At 33.3% G+C, this 23314-nt stretch overlaps 1 protein-coding gene across 5 annotated transcripts in view; it reads right to left on the reverse strand.

The window, feature by feature from the left end:
* Nucleotides 1–23314, reverse strand: part of Tank (TRAF family member associated NFKB activator) — a 78459-nt gene that overhangs the window by 25036 nt on the left and 30109 nt on the right. For 4 of the 5 annotated variants that reach the window (XM_071619129.1, XM_071619128.1, XM_071619130.1 and 1 more), the window contains 3 exons: nt 22794–22941; nt 4301–4409; nt 3408–3541 (listed from right to left, as the gene is read on the reverse strand). In XM_071619129.1, coding sequence (XP_071475230.1) covers nt 3408–3541; nt 4301–4409; nt 22794–22892 — 342 coding nt within the window. In that variant the 5' untranslated portion in view covers nt 22893–22941. The remainder of the gene's footprint in view (nt 1–3407; nt 3542–4300; nt 4410–22793; nt 22942–23314) is intronic. The other variant, XM_027937948.3, reaches the window with a different exon arrangement.

The raw sequence follows: 23314 nt of genomic DNA on the forward strand, positions 1-23314 counted from the left end.
TAGACATGAGCTTTCTCAAACATGTCAGAGTGTCTATATTTACTTGCAATTGCCAGGTACAGCACATCAGATTTCCTTAATGTTAATATTGAACAGCTCCCTAACGACCTCATTTTTTTGTTAACTAAACCTACAAAATTCTGTTTCTCAAAGCTACCTAATTCACTGATCTAATCACAATGTAGCTATATCAGAATTTGCAAACCATTTATTTAACTAGCATCTTTTAGTAAAAACTGTACTCATCCTATTTTCTTAACATATTTTTTAGTTGTTGATGGACCTTTATTTTCTTTATTTTATATGCAGTGCTGAGAATTGAACCCAGTGCTTCACACATGCTAGGCTAGTGCTCTACCACTGAGCCACAACCCTAGCCCATGTATTCATTCTATTTTTAAGCTTTTGAGAAACTCAGATGAAAAACCAAATACATATATAAAGAATAAATAAGAAATATATATATATATATATATATATATATATATATACACACACACACATTTCTTATACACACACATATATGCATTTATAATCAGAAATGAAGCACAAAATCAGCTATTTGGAACTAGAACACATAATCTCTTTAAATAGTTAAACATTTGAATAATACTATGTTTACTTCATGTTTTGGATTCTAGAATCTGGAATACTTTTATAACATTCAGTAATGTCAGTTTTGCTTATGAAATCAAGACTTTGGGGCTGGGACTGTGGCTCAGTGGTAGAGTTCTCACCAAGCATGTGTGAGTCACTGGGTTCGAGCCTCAGCACCACATAAAGATAAACAAATAAAGGTATTGTCCATCTACAACTAAAAAATAAAGATAATAGTAAAAAAAAAAAAAAAGACTTTATGGAAGAGATGGGGACAGCATTTCTTTGTTCTCCAGTGGTTGGTAGTGTCAGGTATATAACCAGAATTCAGAATTTCTGAATGAAGAAAAACAGTTTACCAATATCACCAAATTCTTTTGTGTTCTTATTATTGCTCCCTAAATATTTTCTTGCATCAAAACACTGTAGAATTCTGTATAATTTCCTAAAAAAAATCAGATAGAAAGATGAGTGCAAAAGATTTCTGTCAAACCCTTGGACACCTAAGATAGTATTTAGTTCATCAACTGAAATACCTACCAGGAGCAAACATAAAAATCTAATTTCTGAGATCATAAAAATGATGTAGTATATTAAAAAATAAACTAAAAATAATAATCTATATTTAAAGAACAAATTTATTAAAATAATTAACTGCTATCATGTAAACAGGTTACTATTTTTGACAATAGTGTCCTGCAAACAAAACATAAATAATGCTTGTCAAGAAGAAGTGTGAGCTGGGTGCAGAGAATTACATGCCTGTAATCCTAGCAACTCGAGAGGCTGAGGCAGATTGCGAGTTCAAAGCCAGGCTTAGCAAAAGCCATTCAGTGAGACTCTGTCTCAGAATAAAATACAAAATAGGGCTGGGGATGTGGCTCAGTGGTCGAATGCCCCTGAGTTCAATCCCTGCTATCTGCTCCCCCAAAGAAGAATAAGTGTATGCACTTTATTTCTTATCTGCAAATATTTTCAATTTTTGTTTTGTTTTTTGCTTTGATTGAACCCAGGGATACTTTACCACTGAGTTACATTCCCACCCCTTTTTAGAATCAGTAACAACATGAAACAGTTTCTTGGTTCTTTTAGCACTGCTCAGCTATTCTCCTTTGGAAAGTTTATATTCATAATGGAATTTTAAAAATTGTTCTTAAGATGATAGGCTATGATACTTGTTTCCTTTCAAATGAATGATAGAATTTTTTTTTAATGATAGAATTTTTTTAAAAATATTTTTTTAGCTGTAGATAGATACAATATCTTTTATTTATTTTTTTAAATGGTGCTAAGGATCAAACCCAGGGCCCCATGCATGCAAGGCAAGCGCTCTACCACTGAGCTACAACCCCAGTCCCAAATGATAGAATTTTATTTATTTTTATTTTTTGGTAATATTGGGGACTGAACTCAGGGTCTCACACATGATAGGCAGGTGCTCTGCTAGTGAGCTACATCTCCAGCCTTCATGACAGAATTCAGAAAGCTGAATTCACTTTATGTGTATTTTTTTCTTGCTGGGGATGAATCCACGGTCTAGCATGCACTTTACCACTTAAATCTCAGTTCCTGAATTTACTACAAAATTCTGCCAAATGCCTTTACCTCTCATTAACGTTTATCAGATGGTGAGTTAAATAGCAGCCCTCTCCCCTACCTTCCCACTTAATCTTTGGCACCCTCTTCTATGTAACTGACAATCTATAATGCCTATAATGCTTTTAAAATATATTTATAAAACCTTAATACTCTTCTCACCCTGGAGCATTTAGTAACTCACTTCTAATAAACAGAATAAAGAAGTGAAAGATACTATAGAGAATTTCTCATTCTAAAATTTTTATTTATTGAAAATGATGTCAAAATTGGATTTCTCAGATTTGATGTTAAATAATAACTAAGATAGTCTTAGTTGTGGAATCAGTAACTGAAAAGCCCTGACAAATAAATAAAACCTCTTGCTTTATTTAGAAGGAAAGATATAAACATAAGTTTATTTTAATTTTCTTTGTAATGTTTTGAACAACCAACAATAAAAAAATTAAAAAAAAAAAAAACCCAGACATGTTAGAAAGGAAAAGAAGAGGAAAAATAATCTATATCTCTTTAATTCTTGTGTACTATATTTGCATGCCAGCCTGATAGATTTCTGTGTTTGTGTGAGATGCATAAACTATAATAAAATTGCAAAAGTACTTAAAAAAAAAAAGATACACTTTTCTGCTCTTAATGGATGTTTAGCTTGTTTCTAACCAACTGTATGTAGCAAGATAATCTTTGCATATATGTTCATGCAGATATAAGTATTTCTGTATTGCTTCAATGACAAAAACTTATGCTTATGCTTGTTAGGTGAAGTGTTTTGTTTTGTTTCTTAAACTGAGCACTGAAATTAAAGAAAAAGTAGAAAGTAATTTTCAAACCTAGTATCATCTGTATCTTACTATCTACCTTATTTTAAACTTTTAGAACTTTGTTAAATGCCTGTGAAAAGAAAAATAAAATATTAGAAAATATGAAATGTAAGCCTTTAATCTACTTGAAAATAGTTCTTCTATTTAGGAACATGTCTGTCATATGTTTGTATATATTGAACTTCTGTTGAAATTCCAATGGTGGATCACCTCAGGAAAATAAAATGAGGAAGATATATTGTATATCAGCATTTAAAGGCTGTTTTTTATAGAAGCAATGTTAGGGTTGAAAAGAATCTTGTCTACTTTTTACCTACATCCTGCCCACCCAAACCCTAATAATATACTGACTAAATAATTTGGGAAGTCTGTGGAACCTAATTTCTCATTTCTCACCTTTGACTGCTTTTCTCTTGGTATTCCAGATTTCACTTTATCAAGTGGCTGATCAAAGGTCAAATTATTCTTTCTTGTTTCACCATCTTCAAGCAGGGGAACATAGTCATAACTGTTATCTGCAAGATAAAAACCTTTTGAACATCAGTAGAAAACTCTTATTTTTGATATCACTTGAAAAAGTAAAAATACCCCCCCCAAATTTTTAAAAGAATAGATTTTAAGCTTTAAGTTTTGAAAATTATTTAGATAACAGTTACCTTGATAAGTTGCCCATTTAGTTTTTTTCTTTCCTACTAAATACAAAAAACCCTTACTTTTCCAAGGTCAGCAGTAAAACATGTTAGAATTCAGAAAGCTAGAAATATGCTTTCTGTATTATTCTCTTACCAACAAAGATCATATTTTCTTGTTTAAGAAAATTTATCATATTTTATATAATTTGTCATATTGTTGTAATTTATCATATTTTATTGTTTAAGACAATTATTTATATAACTACTCCACGCTTATTGCAGGCAAATTAGAAAATGTGGGCATGTCATAAAGAATAAAAAATAAAAGTTACCCACAAGTTTTATCACCTGTCGATTATTTTCTTATGAGATATCCTTAGGATCTTTGAACTAAATTTTAGTTCAAAAGGCATAGATATTTAAAAACACTTCTGCTATTACTGGCAGAATATCTTCACAGAAGTTTTATCAACCTAGTCTTATCATACAGTATAATGTGAGAATCCATTTCCTCAAATTCTGCAAGTGTTCATTTAAATAATCATAATGTATAGCTGTGCTACACTTATTATATCACAACTACTGAGAGACAATGGAAAAGTAAAATTCAACTTTCACCTTTCTTTTCTCTAAGAGGTTAAAAAACTACAAACATACCTCGACTGGAATTCACAAGAAGTAACTGTGATTTTAGCTTGTCAATAATAGTTTGTTGAAGTGACAGCTGTTCCTGTTGCTCACGTATTCTCTGCTCATAGTTCTCAGTCTGCTGACATGAAAACCAGTTAGCCTGATACTTACTGACAGACATGAACATACATTTACTGTCTACTAGGAGTTGCCCATATTGCATTTCTCAGGTACTAAGAAAATTTAATTACAATTGGCTCCAGGAATGTATTTGTAATTGTTACAAACATCAGTGATTTAAGATACTTAAAACACATAAAATTTTTAAAAATCATCTTATTTGAAGAGATTTCAGTCAAGATTTGACGTTACAGTCTTTTGGTATTTCAGTTACAATAAAAACTCTAATAGTAATTTGAATTTAATCCTTTAAAAAGCATGGATGATAAGACAGATGTTATATTAAAGTGATTCTTTAAAAATACACACTAACTTACAAAGATTAAAATGTCAGGTCTTTCAAATAAATATTTCTGAATTTGTTTTTAGAATATAAAAACACAAAAGAAGTGCTATATAAGTATACTGGTCAGAAACTTCTTTTCTAAGTTGTAGTAATTCAACAATATGGCTAATGATTACTGTATATTTTAAGTACCATAATTTCCCTTATCTTTTTTTTAACATTTATTTGGTTGTTGATATACACAATACCTTTGTTTTATTTTTATTTATTTTTATGTGGTGCTGAGGATCAAACTCAGTGCCTTATACGTGCCAGGCAAGCACTCAACCACTGAGCCACAACCCCAGCCCCTCCCTTATCTTTTAATCTATCCATTTCACTATTTTATTGCAATAGCTATGAAAATTAAGCAATAAAAAAGACACAAGTGTATATTAAGAAAACATATGTTGTAAACCTTCAAGAAAATTTGAAAATGTTGCATTACAATTACCAAATTAGTAGTTGTAAAAATACATTAGCAAAACATGATTAAAGCGTCCTTCAGTATATACTAAATATTTGTGTTTTTTTAAAATTTTAACTTGTTTTAATTAGTTATACATGACAGTAGAATGCATTTATGCACTTTGATATACATAGATGGAATATAATTCCTCATTTTTCTGAGTGTACATGTTGCAGAATCATATTGATCATGTAGTCACATATATTCATAAAGTAATAATGTCTGTTCATTCTACTATCCTTCCTATCCCCACATCTCCTCCTATACTAAATACTTGATTTTAAAATGACTCAATCAAAATTCACAACTAGTGAAGCTCTATTATTTTATTTTTTTTAATATTTATTTTTTAGTTTTAGGTGGACACAATATCTTTATTTTACATTTATGTGGTGCTGAGGATCGAACCCAGTTACTTGTGCATGCTAGGTAAGCATTCTACCACTGAGCCACAAACCCAGCCCCATGAAATTCTATTGTTTTCAGAGACCAATAAATCTGAAGTATAAATTATATGGCTGTTCCTAGATTCTCAAATACAGATTAATTCAAGAAATTAAAACAAAATAACCACATTTACCAAAATAGAAGGTGAACTTTTATAAGGATTATACTTCAAAAATGAATAACTGACAGAGTAATCTGAGTGAAGTCTTATATTAAGTTGACATTCCCCATAGAACTTTGCAAAGCACGTAAAACACATGCTTACTGGGGGAAAAATGAGATAAAGAATTCAAATATATTTTATCATCATGAACAAAAGAATGAGTCTTCTAAGTATACATGGACCACATGTTCAATGACTGACAGTCTCAGAATAGATCCTTAGGTGCTCAAGTCTCACCTAGGGCCAAATCTACTCAGGATAAGGCATCTTATTCTTAAATAAATTCATATTCAAGTTGCTAGAAACACAGCTAGGGTAAATTGGCTGAAAGGATTCAAACATCTACATCAAATTCTTAATACCTTAAAATTATCTAGACTTTAACAGAGTAATCAGCATACACGTTAATCTTTTGTGCCTCCATGCATTTTGAACTTTCTCCAAAGAACTCAAAAAAGTTCTTCATAAACATCCATTACCTGTTTTTAACTATATTTGGATAAGCCTTCTATTGTGCAGAGATTAAGTTACCTACACAAAAAACAGCCCATAACAAATGTCTAAGTTATTTAAGTCTCAGTCATTCTTACCTACTTCTCCACTTTAATGAAGAACCCAAATGATCATACAGTTTCTCTTGTAATCTACTCAGAAAGCTTCTGCCAGTAAATTTTCATCATACTCTGACTTAAAAACATACTTTATGACATCTGCATGTAAAATTACAATAAGTGAATAATCCTGAAAATGTATTTAGTATATCCTGGAAAAAATAATAGATCAACAGTAATTTCAAGTTGAAGACTTGAACTATTTCTTAAGTCCCTTGATTACATATTATAAAGCTCAAATAAATTCTGCAATAATTAAAAAAATCCATCTGAAAGTTGCTAGCAGGGGAAAGAGAATAGCAATGATCTATATCCTCCACTGTACTTTTCATATACTTCCTTATAGAAGTTATAGTCTGTGTCTGATTTCCCTCTAGATTCTATAAATTCTTCATGGGCACAGTATAAATTTCTTCCTGATGTCTCCAGAAGATCACAGAATGCCTGGCATATATTGAGATGCTTAGCAAAATATTAATTGAATACACTTAATTAAATTGTTAATAAAATAGAAGAGAAAAAAGATATGCCTTCAGATATGAACTGAAGGAATGGAGGGAGAAATGGCTTTGCCTATATTCCAATGAGGAAAAAGGAAAAATGGAAACAAGGTCAGTAGGTGAGTAAGACAAAGAGAATTTAAGTTTGAAGAGTGTGGATGTAAAAGACAATGTTTGAAGGCTTTTATGTGGGTGCAGGGAAGAAAGCTTATATTGTTAGGAAGTACTTTGAGGAGAGAAAATATATATTCAGAAAAGCATATAAAGATTTTGACCACAGATAGGCTACGAAGAGTCTGGAAATAACTATTATATTAAATTGGGGGGGACAATAGAATTCAGTTTATTTGCTAGGTTTGGAAACTAAGTGAAACGAGTTTTATCTTATTTTTATTAAATTATTTTGTTTACTGAACAAATCTGAATAAACACATAACCTAAAAAATCCTTAAAAGTCAAATAATTGTTGCATGGTCACAGTATTTTTAAAAAACAATACAATTACAAAGCAAGCGCATTCCAGTACTATCAAAGACCCCACAAAACAGAAAAATCACTAACAACCACATTGAAAATGTACAACAGCAATGTCTTGTCAACACTTCTGTACAGAGCACAGACATGACAGCTAAAACAGACAGAAGAGAAGATGCTTTTGACAGCCAGTGTGTGTGAATGATTCTTTGAGTCAGATGGCAGCAACAAGTTACCAACTAGGAGATCTGCATGACAACTAACCATCCATCTGTATCAAACACCATCTGGCCAAGATGACTCTGGCTTCTGTGTACTTGACACTCCTTCTAATTCCAAAGACTAGCAAAACAAGTGGTCTACCAGCATCTACAGAGCTAAACAGGTACTCAGGTACTTGTGTCATAAGATACATTATACTCATTCTTAGTGTTTGAAAGCAAAATTTCAAAGAATTGTGATCAAATGAGGTATACACCTTAAATTTATTAAAAATGGTTGTCCATTTACACTCTAGACTATCACAAATAAAGCAAAAAGTTTATCTTAAGAATTGCCCTTTTACCAAGGCAAAATTTTAATCCTTCCTCTTCAAAACTAAGGCAACATATTTCCTGTAATTTTGGACATACAGCTGTTCAAGTTTTCATGAGTTTCATAAATATTAAAATAGAGTTCTATAAATTGAATTTTTTCCTGATTCTGACATTGAATGTTCTCATTTTTCATATATTATAAAGTGCTCATTTCCTAAATAGGGAAAAAAGTTCAAGTGTCTTTCAGTCATCTGTAATACCCTAAATAGATCAAATATTATTTATTCTTATTCTTAAGAACTAATTCCAATAGTCTGAAAAATACCATGGCTTTCCTCTAGTGATTTACTAAAGAATTTAATAAATGATGAATGGATTAAAAAATAGTCTCAATTTAAAAACCTTTCGAACTGCTCCAAGATTAACAAAGAGAATGAAAGGTTCGTTGAAGGATCTGCTTGGCTATAAATGCTCTCAATAGGGAGCTCCACAATTCATAAGGAAGATAATAAATTATTCCCGATAAAGAAAGAAACTAATAATCTTACTTTAGATAAAATAATAATTTAGATGCATTCTAGTCAAACATTGGTAAGCTAATCATCAATTTCAATTTTAAGTTTTTTAAAAAGTATGAGATCATATAGCCTGTCTTACACATCTCCTTCTTCAACCATTCTCTGCCTAATAGGTTATAAGTCCTGCACACCCCTGCCCTTCAGATCAAGACTATTATATAGAGATCTGTAATTTGACAGATATCAGATTTGATTATTTACTATTATATGATAATACCACCATCAATTTCTCAGCATGCCAAGTAATAAACAATGTCCAACTATTTTCATTCTATGATTCTGTTTTGGTCTTGATTTATTTGCCTCTTTGAACCTTTGACTTTTTTATCTTTGAAACGAAAATAATATTTATCTGAAGGATTAAAGGAGATGACATATAAAATATCTGTTACACATTTAGCTTTTTGCAAATGTTTGTTCCCTTCCTTTAATAATGAGCCAAGTACATAGAGTTACCACTAGGTCAATGTTTAAAAGAGCTGTGAGGTTTGGGCCACTTCTGAGAGCTCCTGAAAGGACAATGTCTACTGGAGTTATGGGGGCAGAGCTGCCATGAAGACTCCAAACTGTTAAGGCTACAAGTGTGCAACTCCACCCTGGGAGAACCAAAGGTATGAGACTCCAAACTGGGAGAGCTGTATCCAGCAAAGCCTGTGGGTATAGGTGCCCAGAGCCTTGAGGGCCGCCCAGACCCACTTCAGTGTATGCAGAAGACAGGACATGGACTTGAGATTATTCTCAAGCCTCGAGATTCAATATTAGCCCTTCTGGGTTTTAGATTTGGTCAGAACCTGTTGTCCCTTTCTGCTTTCCTGCTATTTCCTTTTAGAATGGGAATGTCTGTGCTATGCTTGTTCTACCACTGTATTTTGGAATTACATCCCTTGTTTAATTCACAAGCTTATAGCTAGAAAGGAATATGCTGCAGGAGAAATTGTACCTTGTTGCACCAATAACTGATTTAGATGCTATTTAGATGAGACTTTAGACCTAGATTTTAAAATTTATACTGGAATGAGTTAAGACTTTTGGGACAGAATGAATATACACCATATACAAATATACCATGTATTTTTTTTTTTTTTTTGAGAAAGACATGAATTTTGGGAGTCAGGGGCAGAATGCCATGGTTTGAATTTGTGTACCCTGCAAAATTCATGTTGAAACCTAATTCCCATTGTGATGATATTAAGAGGTGGGGCCTTTGAAGAGGTGATAAGGTCATGAAGGCTCCTCTCTGATGAATGAGATTAGGATTTTAAAAAGAACTATTTGCATGGGGTTCAGTCTTGTTTGCCCTTCTATCAGGACACAGTGTTCACACCCTTTAAATATAGTAGGTGCTCAATACATTTTGGAATAAATGTCATAATGTAAATATTTTTTAATAACAAATACTCTTGGATATATATACTATACTGACAACCCAAATTTCTGGAAATAAAAATATGGGAAAAACATACAATTATTTAAATTCTGATGGATAAAAAGTGAATTCAGCTAAGTACTAACAATGTAGTGTAAAAGAAAAAAGACTTTAATGAGAAAGCACCTTTATCTACTACCAGAACCTTCAATAGAGAATAGAAAAGAATAAAAAAAAAAAAAGGGAGGGGAGGATCTTGTAAAAACAACATCAGTAAAGTAGAAGCAGGGGACCAAGGGAGAAAGGAGAATTGGAGAATGAAGTTAACCAAATTATGCTATGTGCATATACAAACATTGCATAATTTATTCCTATTTTACATATAAATATAATGCATCAATTAAAAATATAGAGAAGAAAGATCAAGAGAGTAGAGGAAATGATTCAGGGGGATGGAAGAAGGGAGGGAAAGATGAAGTGCTGGGAATTGATATGAAGAAAACTATGTTATATACATTTATAAAATATGTCAAAATGAACCCCACTAATATGTATAACCATAATGCACTGATAAATAAATTTAAAAACAATAAAATGCTTTATCACCACCAACACTTTACACAGCACATATTTTGTTGGAACAAATAAAGAAAAAAATGAAGGATGGTAAACAATAATGAGGCCATTTACATCTCAAGAGAAAGTGAAAATAAATTTTTTAAATGTGGTACCCACAATAAAGGTATTTTGTGCCTTTATGCATTCCTTTACAACATGTTTTAAAGCTTTTTTTTAACTAGGTGTGATCATGTGACTAAATTCTGACTAATAGGATGTGAATGGAAGTGATCTGTACAAAAACTGGACATCAGAAAGCTGCTTTTAGCTTCTTCTCTCACCTTTCTCACTGGAAGGGAAGTGGTAACAATAGAGCAGCTACTATAATTTCAGAGAGGAAAACCATATTTTAAAGATAGTAGAGTTGTTTTATTAGCCCTGTTCTACTCATTTTTGAACTGTTACATGAGAAAGAAGTTAATTTTTCTATTATTTCAGCATTGTATTTATTGGACCCTTTGAAACAGCAACTTATTCTGTACGAAAGTTAATTCCAAGGTCAAGCCAACTCTACCATCCTATACTCCATACCCTATATAATAATCTTTTATTCTGTAAACATATTAAAAGCTGTCTAAGTCAGGGCCTACTTAGATTGCAATATTATTTTACTTTGGGATAGACAGAGACCTCTTAGTGTAGGTAAAAATGAATGCTTACACACTGCAAGAAACAGAAAAAGCAACTGGATGTGGTGATGTACGCCCATAATCCCAACTATTCAGGAGGTTGAGGCGGGCCAATCGCTTGAGCCAGGAGTTTGAGACTAGCTTAGGCAACATAGAAACAATAATAAACAAAAACAAAAACTAACAGAATAAACAGTATTAGACTATGAGCTTTTTATTTCCTAACCCCCAGTGCTGGGAATCACAAATCAAAGCCAGTTCCTCACGTATGCTAGACAAATGCTCTACTATTGAATTACACTCCCAGCCCTTGATCTATTTTTGAAAAATTATGACTCAAAAAGATATATACCAAATTGCTAAGAATGATTAATCTTGGGGAGTAAGAGAGCAATATTACTTCATATTCTATACATCTTAAATTATCTACTTTTTGGAATAAGTATCATTAAAGCCAACATGAAATTAAAGCCAACAATATCATAACAATCACTTATCGGCCTTATTTATTTTTACCTCTCATATCATTTTGGGTGCCTTTGCTTGACAGAATGCTCTTGAATGGATATAGTGTACTAACTCAAAGAGGAGACTTAAAAGTTGGTGAGTTTGTAATAGATAGATGACAGATGAAAAGCAATAAAACACAGCTAGTAATATGAACCAGACCAATGATTTAGTCTATTTTTATAATAATTTTTTAAAAAACTGTGACATAACATAAAATTTAGCATTTTTACCATTTTTAATTATACACTTCTATGACAGTGAATACAGCTGTATTGTTGTGGGACCATCATCACCATCTATCTCCAGAACTTTTTTTTTTTTAATCTTTCCTAATTGAAATTCGGTGCCAATTAAACATGAATTCTTCATTCCTCTCTCCCCCTCAGCCCCTGGCAACCACCCTTTTACTCTATCTTTATGAATCAGACTACTCTATATACCTCACGTAAGTGGAATATTGGAATATTTGTCCTTTTGTTATTGGCTTATATCACTTGGCGTAGTATCTTTAAGGTTTCATATTGTAGCATATGTAAGTATTTCCTTCCATTTTAAAACAGAATATTATTCTGTTGATGTACATACCATGTTTTGTTTATCCATCCACTCACTGATAAGCAGCTAAGTAGCTTCTACTTTTTGCCTATTGCGTTGCAATGAACATGGGTGTATAAATATTTGTATAAGTCCATACTTTCACTTCCCCGCCCATTGATGGAACCCAGGGTCTTGTGCCTACTGAGATATATCCCAAATCTTCTGTTTACACTTTTTTTGGGTCATCTACTCAAGAATGAAACTGGGGGACTGTATGGCAATTTTCTAAAGAATTGCCTCTCCATTTTCCACAGTGGCTATACCATTTTACATTCCCACTAGCAATGCACAGGGATTCCTATTGTTCTACCTCCTTGCCAACACCTTTGTTCTGTTTCTGCATAACAGTCATACCAATGGGTAAGGTGGTATCTCATTAATCTACTTTATTCTTTAGTTGTCTCTGCTTTTGGTACCATATCCAAAAAATCAATGCCAATCCAGTATCCTGAGAGTTTCTCCCTATGATTTATTCTAAGAATTTTATTGTTTTAGCTCTTACATTTAGTTCTTTTAACTGTTTTGAGTAAATTCTTGTAAAATGAAGAAAGGCAGTAATCTACTCCAACAACACGGGATTTCTTTTTATAGACTGGCATCTTCTTTAAACAATGTTACATAGTTTTCAGTATACAAGTCTGCCACCTATTTGGTTAAGGTTATTCTTAAGCTTTTATTTTTTCTAATGCTATTATAAATGTAATTTTTTCTTTTCTGACTGTTTATTGCTAATGTACTAAATTTTTCCATATTGATTTTGTATCCTGCAACTTTTCTGAATTTATTACAATAGGTTTATTTATTTTTAATGTGTATATCTCTGTGTGTGTGTGCATGTGTATGTGTGTGCATGTGTGTGTATGTTGACTCTTTAAGATTTTCAACAGGTAATTATGTAAACAAATTTATTTATGCTCTGGCTAGGAATTCCAGTACTAGGCTGAATAAGAAGTAATGCAAATACATATCCTTATCTCATTCCCAATCTTAGATGAAAGCTTTTTAGTCTTTCATACTGAAATATGATGTTAGAGTTTTTCATATATAGCTTTTATTATGTGGAAGTCATTTTCTTCTATTCCTACTTTATGTTTTTAATCATAAGAGTGTTAAATTTTATCAAATGCTCTCTTAACCAATTGAGATGACGATGTCATTTTTTTTCTTTAATTCTGTTAATGTGGCATAGTGCACTGACTAATTTTGGATGTCCAATCATCTTAGCATTGTAGGAATCAATCCTACATGGTCTTGGTGGCTAATCATTTCAATATGCTATGAATTTGGCATTCTAGTAATTTGTTGAGGATTTTTGCATCAATATTATTTTAATAGGCTTCTTGACTGCTGTGATCAAGAAGCCTGAAAAGAACATCATGGAGGAAAAGTTTATTTGGGGCTCATGGTTTCAGAAGTTCAATTTATATATGGATAACTCCATTGCTGTGGGCCCAAGGTGAGGCAGAACATCAAGGCGGAAGGATCTGGTGGAGGAGGAAAGCAGCTCAGGGCCAGGCAACAAGGAAGCAGAAAGGAAAAAAAAAAGAGTTCTGTTCACCAGGGATAAAAAATATACCTCAAAAGCACGCTCCCAGTGACCTACTTCCTCCATACATACCCTACCTGCCTACAGTTAGTGCTGAGTTACCTTTATCCATGGATCAACGCACTAATTAGATTTAGGCTCTCATAAACCAATCATTTCACCTCTGCACTTTCCTGCATTGTCTCACAGATGAGCTTTTGGGAGATACCACATATTTAAACCATAACAAATATTATCTCAGTTTGCTTTGTAAATTATCTGGTCTTAAACATTCTATTACATAACAGTTACATTATAAAATAAATTTTAACAATGAGTTTTAGAGTAGACAAATATTCAAATTATGGTAAATATTAATAGGGGATATTAGTCTGAGGTGTTTTATTCTTGTAGTATCTTAGCTTTGTCTGTTACAACAGAATGTCTGAGATCAGATAATTTAAAAAGAATAGAAATTTATTTCCTCACAGTTCTGGAGGCTGAGAAATCCACAATTAATATGTCAGCACCTGGTGAGGGTCTTCTTGCTGCATCAGCATATAGTAGAAGGGCAAAGAGAGGATTAAGAGGGATCAATCTCACCCTTTCAAGGTCATTAGTCACCTCTTAAAGGTTTTGGCTCTTAATACTGTTATTGTGCTATCTTTTTGTCACTGTAACAAAATATCTGAGAAGAACATGTTAAAAGAGGAAAGATTTATTTTGGCTCATACTTGTAGAGGTTTCAGTTCATGGTCAGTTGGCTCCACTGTTTAAGGTCTATGATAAGGCAATATATCATGGTGGAAGAGTGTGGTAGAAAAAAGCTGCTCATCTCATGATGCTGGGAAGCAGAGAACAGAAGGAGCTGGGGAGAAGATACAGTCCCCAAAGACATGCCCTCAAGGACCCACTCCTTTCACCTAGATCCTACTTTCTACATTTCCCACCACCACCCAATAGTACACTCAGTCATGACTCTCTTTTCTGAATCTCCAGAGGTCAACTGACTTACCTTCCTTTCCTTCCATCAAATGATTAATCCACTGATGAGGTAAGAGTACTTATGACCCAACTGCTTCCCAAAGCCCTGCGTCTGAATATTGCTGCACAGGGAATTAAAACTTCCAACACATGAGTCTTTGGTGGACTTATTAGATCCAAATCATAACAGTTACATTATAAAATAATTATATAAATATATATATTTGTTGTGGATGAATACATAGTCTCTTTATTTATTTTTATGTGGTGCTGAGGATCAAACCCAGTGCCTCACATATGCGAGGCAAGCGCTTTACCACCGAGCGATAGCCCCAGCCCTATAGAATAAATTTTAACAATGAGTTTTAGAATGGACAAATATATTCAAATCATGGCAAATATTAATAGGGGATATTAGTCTGAGGTGTTTTATTCTTGTAGTGTCTTTGGGCTTTGTCAGGACTTTTATATCCACATTATTGCTCAATTTAGGAGGTTTTCAGTCATTATTTCTTCAAATAACTTCTGTGATCCTCTCTCTCCTTTTTCTCCTTCCAAGACTCCTAAAATGTGTATATTGGTACACTTGATGGTGCCTCAAAAGTTCCATAGGCTTTTCTTTATTTTTTACTTTTCTTTAGTCTTTTTCTTCTCAGATTCCATAATTTCATATGATTTGCTTTCAATTTCATTGCTTCTTTATTTTACCTGTTTGAATCTGCTACTGAACCCATTTAGTGAAACTTTCAATTCAGTTACTGTAATTTTCAGCTCCAGAATTTTAGTTTTTATTAAATTAGTTTTTATCTCATTGTTGATGTTCTCATTTTTTATCGTTGCTTTCCTTTAGTTCTTTGTTTATGCATTCCTTTAAATTTTTAAGTATATTTCATACAGTTGTTTTGAGGTCTTTGTTCAGTAAGTCTAATATGTTTTTCTTGAGGTACTCTGGAAATTTACTCTGAATCTGTGAATGGCTGTTCCTGTTTTGTTGTATTTCTTGTTATCTTTCTTTGGAAAACTGAGCATTTAGAAAAAGAGCTAACTCTTCTAGCATAGTCTTTGCAATCTGATGTGAAAGGCCTTCATTAACTAGCAGGCCCCTGTCCCTTGAGGTCAGCTCAGAATGAAGGTTTAAGGTCTTCTCAGGCCCTTTCTAGCATGGTCCTATCTGGACCTTCTTTTTAACTTCTGATTGTCTGTGGCTTCTTATAAATGCATTAAATTTTCCCCAAATCCTACCCCAGCTTTGTCTTGAGATCTTATATATTCTATGGTAATCCTTTATTCTCCTATAATTGTTTACCCCCATGTGTTTGCAGGCCTGAATTACTTCTTCAGTTTTCTTGAAAACTGATGTCCAGCCTGAGATCCAAACTATGCTACCATTTATGGCTCTTGAGTTCAGGGAAGGCAGAAAATAGTCCTTTAGGCAGCCCACAGACAAACTAGAACATGCAAAAAGTTCTGCTATGCTTCTTCTTTTCTCAGGAAGAGAACTAGGAACTGAACCATTTTCTCCCAACTACACCATGCTATGCTGAGATGTTGAGGCAAGGTCAAGGAAAAATGCCATTTTGATGGTAGATGACCTCATCTTATACTTCATAGAAAATCCCTCTAATTTTCTGCCACTACCTCTACAAACTTACATTCATTTGTGATTACTTTTTAATCTTGTTCCTTCCAGTCCTGAGAGAAAAAGGTGTTTGCTTTCTGCTCATGGTCAATTTCTTGATGGTGCCTCAAAAGTTCCATAGGCTTTTATTTTTTACTTTCCTTTATTCTTTTTCTTCTCAGATTCCATAATTTCAAATGATTTGCTTTCAATATCATTGCTTCTTCTCTTTTCTGAATTTCTAGAGGTCAACTGACTACCTCCTTTTCTTCCTCTTACTGATCCTCTCTTCTGTCCTACCAATATTTGAGCACCTACATGCTAGGTACTGGGAACATAACAGTGAATGAGACATGGACTCAGGCCTTATAGGAGTTTACTTTCTTATTCAGGAGACAAACAGATTTAAATAGATATAATGTCAAAGTAATATATGCTCTGAAGGAAAATAAGCAAGCAGGGTTAGAAGACAGAGAGTAACAGAGGCTGCTCTTGCATTTAAAAGATGATTAGGAAAAGCTTCTTTGAAGAGGTAGCATCTGAGGAGCAACATGAAAGCAATAATGGGGAAACCAAGGAAATATCCAAAGGATATCCAAACCACTCCAGAAAAATGGTATAGCAAACATAAAGGCCCTGAAGCAGGAATGTATCTGAATAATAGCAAGAAATTAATGTGTGGAAAACTGTGAAAAGCATAGAGAAAAAGACAAAGTGTTGGTCAAGGGTCAAATTTTACTCTTCCCTGGTTACCCATAGAAGGGATTTTGAATTTTATTTCATAGAAAAAATGCAAAAGTTTGAGTAGGAGACTGATAACATTCAAACAGTCTTTTCTAAGAATCACTCTGGCCGTGTGTGGTGGCTTGCATCTGTAATCCCAGCTACTTGAGAGGCTGAGGTAGGAAGATCTCAAGTTTGAGCCCAGCCTGGGCAACTTAGAGAGACACTTGTCTCAAAATACAAAAAGGGATGGTGATGTAGCTCAGTGATACAGCACCCCTGGGTTCAATTGCCAGTAGTGAAGGAAAAAAAAAAAATCACTCTGGCTGTTGTGTAGGGAATTGACTGTAGGAAGGCATCAATTATTTTTTCTCCTCTTCTACTTTCAAACTTTCTCTTCTGTCTACTGTATTATTCTCCAACATCATTTCACTCAACTTACAAGAAAGAAAAAAACCAAAAATCCTATGTCAACTTATTTCTTTTCTTCACAGTCAAGCCTTTTGACTATATAGTTTATAGTGCATTTAGTCCTTCATTTCCTAATTCTTCTCAGCCTACTGCAATCTGCCTTCCATGCTCCACTTAACTGTCTTCATAAATGTCAATAATCTCAATTCAGCCAAATGAAACGCATGCTTATCAGGCATCATCTAACTAGATCTCTTAGCTATCTGTTACTGCGAACTACCACATTCTTCTTGAAATTCTTTTCCAATGGCTTCTATGGTATCACTCTTTGTTAATTTGTTTCCTTCCTTTTAGTGGTTTTTGTTAATCTCCTTAATGGTTCCCCCTTCTAAATGTCTATTTCTAAAAATACTGATGTTCTCTAGGCTTTCTTCCTATGTCTCTCAACTGCTTAATGTTCTGAATCTCTAGATTCAGAAAGCCAACTGGTTTGCCTTCTTTCCTTCCTTTTATCCTCCTCCATTTCTGTCCTTCAAATACACCTTCAACCTATATACTCTAAATGGGAAATGTTATTCACATTTAAAGCTACAAAAAAACCCATTTATTTATTACTGCAACTATTATCTCCAACTCAAAAGTCTTTCTAGGCTTCCAGATCCATGTTTAAACCATCCATTTTCATCTGTATGACCCACAGGTAATGAAATTTATTAACTAAAACCTAATTATATACAGTCTTATTTCCCCATCCCCAAATCTACACCTTCTTCTGTACTCTTGATTTCAGTCATCAGCACCACTTTTAATCTGGTCATTGATTTTAGATTCCTAGGTATCATTCCAGAGTCTATGCCTTCACTCTCAGAAATGGCCTACATTCAGGTGCCACCTACTTTCCAATGTATCGCCTAAAGAAATTTTATATCTCTTCTCCAATTCATCCCTAAAATGCTTAATTAGTTTAGGTTCTTATTTTGATGGATTGAAAATGATTGTCTTTCATTTTTTTCTTTTTCAAACCAAAGTATAATATGTAATACATATACTTAATACATATCAATGTATATTTTATATGTAATTGTATATTAAGATTTAATTTTGTATAAATACAATTATTAGAGTGCTTAAAGTGCAACTGAGGTTGCCACGTAGTTTTATATTCCTTACTCCTGGAACAATGCTTAGAATAAAATATGTTAATGTTGAGCTAAATTCAACATTGTTCTGTATCCTACCTATCTCTATCTCACTAATAAAGACTTTTCTAAGGAACATATTAATCTTTAAGTAATTTTTCATTGAATAGGATACAGTATAAACTAGTTAGCTATGCTCCTTATGATCAGGCCATAATCTATCCTTGTAGCTTTTTTGCTTGCAACGTCCATCATTCATTTTGAAGCGAGAGTACCACCTGTGGTACATGCAAAGCACCACACATATTGCTCCTCCAACTTGTAGGACCCTTCTACCTTAGTTTACTAAACTTAATCTTAGTCCAAATATTAACTCACATGGAGCTTATGACCTGATCTACAAAGATGAATTAGGTGCCTCTTCTCTATGCTCATATATTACCCTGCACTGATCTTTACTGTTATACTTTCACTTCAGTAATTACTACTGATCATCTTTTTATCCTTTATTATATAATAAAATATTTATTTTATTCATCACTTATTTGAACTTTTAAAAGTTCCTTAAGGGCATCAATGTTTGTTTTCGTATTTTCTTTTCTTTTTTTTTTTTTTAGAGGGGGAGAGAGAGAGAGAATTTTTAATATTTATTTATTTTTTTTAGTTTTCGGCAGACACAACATCTTTGTTTGTATGTGGTGCTGAGGATCGAACCCAGGCTGGACGCATGCCAGGCGAGCGCGCTACCGTTGAGCCACATCCCCAGCCCTGTCTTAGTATTTTCAAAACTCCATCAAAGTCCCACTACATAGTAGGCACTCAATAATTGCTCCCTTCATTCTTCCCTCCCTCCTTCCTTTCTCTCTTTTTTTGGGACTATACCTAAGACTACTACCTTGACTTTACTATAAAAGAACAGACAGCATACTTTTTTCCTTCATTCACTATTGAGTACATGACAAACATCAATTTAAAATTTTTTCCCTTTTTCTTTATTTGGGATATATGCTTAATGTGTAGATCTTCTTTCATGGTATGATAAGGGATTAAATTACTAGCTGCTTACCACATTGGCCAGTACAAGAAAAATAGGAGTTAAAAGACAAATTTCTTTTTCTTCCTTAACCTAACAATATCTCAATGTTCTATTTTCCTAATCCTACATTTCTAAAACTTTTCTAGGACACATGTAGAATTGCTTCTTAACCCAATTGTAAAACAAAACAATAAAGGTTGTTTTTTTGTTGTTGTTGTTGTTATTTGCTTATTTTTTTTAAAAGTGAATATTCCTTATACTTGTGGAAAGAATCAGAAATCCAAATTCTAAACTTAATTGCAATAATTTTCAGAAGACTCATCATATCATCCCTCTCTTTCTACTATCCACCTCTAATGAAGACCAATAGTGGGCTGGGGTTATGACTCAGTGGTAGAATGAGTGCTTGCCTATCATGTGTTAGGCAATGTGTCTGATTCTTAGCACCGCATATAAATAAATGAATAAAATAAAGTCCATCAACAACTGAAAATTACCTATACATAAAAAAGAACTGATAGTCCATAAGTCCACTTATTAATATAATGTGTATTCTTTAGTAACCAAGAGGAGGATCACAAAGAAAAATGATGGTTTCTGAGGAATGCAAGGACATATAATATAAGCATTTACCAGTATATTATCAACTAGAAAGGAGAAAGGGAACTGTGTAGTTCTATGCTGTATTTATGAAACAAGTAAGAATTAGTGTATTTCTTAGACTTCAAAATGTTATAGGCTAGTAAAAATCATTCTTTCTTCTTATTCTATGCTGAGGGCCATTGCTAAGTAAGAATGACGCATGGCATGACCCAGGTCATTTGCAGTGACATTGCATGTAAGGTGACCTTGCTCAAGGACCAGGGCGGATCCGGGTTTAGGGCAGATCGGGGTTTAGTTCCCCCGTTTAGGAATAGGGCGTATCCTGCTGCCTCAGGCGCGCCTGCTCCTTGAGTTCTCGGGGGATTGAGAGAGTATTTGGGATTTGGCCCAGAATGTGGATTTCACCCAGAATGTGTGTAGAGTGCCGGTGTGAGTTCGGGAATAGAGAGTTGCTGTTTGAATCTACAAGGCTGTGAGTGGCTCGTGATTTTGTGCCCAGCCAGACTGCGGCAATTCTATATTTATTTATTTTTTTAAAAATATTTTTTTAGATGTTGAGGAACCTTTATTTTATTTCATTTCATTTATTTATATGTGATGCTGAGAATTGAACCCAGTGCCTCACACATGCTAGGCAAGCGCTCTACCACTGAGCCACAACCCCAGCCCCATCTTCTTCTTTTTTTTTTAAATGAGTGAACCAATGTAAGAGTCCCTACTTTCAACAGCCAGTGCATGCACAGTTTAACATGGTAGGCCTGAGGTTGTCCTCTACCCTCTTTTTGAAGAACTGGGGATTTTTGCAGAACACAGGACTTTGCAAGTGCTCTTCCACTAAACTACTTCTTGCACCCTTTTTATTTTGAGAGAGGGTCTTGCTAAATTGCCTAGATTGGCCTCAAACTTGTAATCTTCCTGTCTCAGCTTCCTGAGTGGCTGGGATTACTATCATGCTCAGCTTCAGGATGTTATCTTCAAAAAGTTGTATTTTGTAAGGCTGACCCTTGAATGGCATTGAGAACTTGAATTTTGAAAACATTTCCTAAGTGATAAGACTGTGACTATTGTGCCAGCCTAGTTCAACGTACAATGAAATTTGTGGTGAACACATACTTTTCTTTTGAATTTTGGATTTTGGCTGATACAGGGTATCTATGTGACTAGCTCTCAATTAAAAAACAAAACCTCTGAACTCTGAATCTCAAATGGAGTTTCTTATGCTTTACAAACATAAAAGAATCTGTAAAGCTGGAGGGAAAGTACATAGAAAGACTGACATGACTTCCTTTAGACTCCTCCTGATGTCTTTTTCCATGAATGATCTGGAGATATATCTTTACCATGTCACTGTAGTAGATCTTAAGCTATGAGTATGACTAGACGCTGTGTACTGTGAGTTCTTCTACTGAATTACAAAATGTGTGAATGGAACTGGGGACCTCTGAAATACAACTAAGTAAAGACACTAAACAAGGAAACAATCCTCCCATTATCATTTCATAAGTGTATGTTAATACAATTCTGATCTTTAATAAGACAGAAACATGGAACATAATGTCAGATTAGAGGACAGAATTTTAAGTGGAATACATTTAGCATTACAAAAAGTTCATTACATTATTCTTATTTTTCTCATTTTGCTACTGATTGGTGAAAACCTCATGATAGATCAGTGACATACATGTGCTTAGGAACTACTAGCTTAAATAATTTTTGTCTTCCAAATTACTTTATTTTGATGCTGAAAGTACTAAACAGAAATGCTATATGTACAGCAATAATTTAAAGCTTGAAACTTTTAATAAAACAGGAAAGATTTCACTGAAATAGTCTATTTTAACTGTCATAAAGAATGAAAGATTTTTTTTATAAATGACTAACAAATTAAGTTCCAGGATATTTTAAGATTTTCAATCTTCCTGTCATCCAAATAACAAGGTAAAAGAAAAAATCAAAAAACAAAACTAGCTGTTTTTACATTTATTTACTCATATACAAAAATAAGCACTGATATTTAAAAATTATATATGGAAACCATTTTTTCTCTTTCCTAAACACAATCATCTTAATACAAACCCATCAAATCAACTCATATCACAGGTCACAATAACTTTTTTTGATGTTTATTTTTTATTTTTTTAAAATATTTATTTTTTAGTTGTAGTTAGACACAATATCTTTATTTTATTTATTTTTATGTGGTGCTTAGGATTGAACCCAGGGTCTCACATGTGATAGGCAAGTGCTCTACTGCTGAGCCACAACCCCAGCCCCCACAATAATTTTTTAAAAAGGCAACAAAAAATCTCAAATTAATGTCATCAATTAATATATCCCTATGTTTCAGTAATTATAGTTTTCCAGTTTCTAAAAATATAATATTTTTTCAGGTGCAAAAGACTTTCAAATTTCATTTACTTGGATTAACAACTTTCTCAAAACCAGAACCAAACAACTTTCAAAATCAGAACCACACACCTTTTGCTGCAGTTCCTTTAATGCAGAATCTCTATCCATGCATGCCTGTCGGAAGGCTTCATATGCTTTATTGAGCTGTTCGCCAATGTTTTTATCCATTCCCTCTTGTCCTGTAGCATCACTATAAAGGATGGAATAAATGGCAAGTCTGGAAAATAATTGGGATAATTTAGATAGTTATTAAGTTACACAAATATCATTATAGAAATGTATCTTAAAAGACAAGTCTTTCCTAGTTTAACATAAACCAAATGTTATAAAGGTTTATAAAAAATGAAAGTTTCATCTAAAATCCTGACCAGAAATATAAAATCTTTTTAAGTTTTAAATATTATTTACTAATGTTGCAGTTTATAAAGTGAAGTTCTAGTTCATAAAAATGCTACTTTGAGAATAATAATCTACAAATGTAATATGTAAATATGTAGAGATAAAAGGGACATTTTTAAAATTAATATTTTACTATAGAAATGTACAACAGGATAAGCAATGCAGGAAGGGATTTCTTTTCACTAAATGGA

The sequence above is a fragment of the Marmota flaviventris genome, chromosome 11 (genome assembly GCF_047511675.1).
Source record: "Marmota flaviventris isolate mMarFla1 chromosome 11, mMarFla1.hap1, whole genome shotgun sequence".
Classification (NCBI taxonomy): domain Eukaryota; kingdom Metazoa; phylum Chordata; class Mammalia; order Rodentia; family Sciuridae; genus Marmota; species Marmota flaviventris.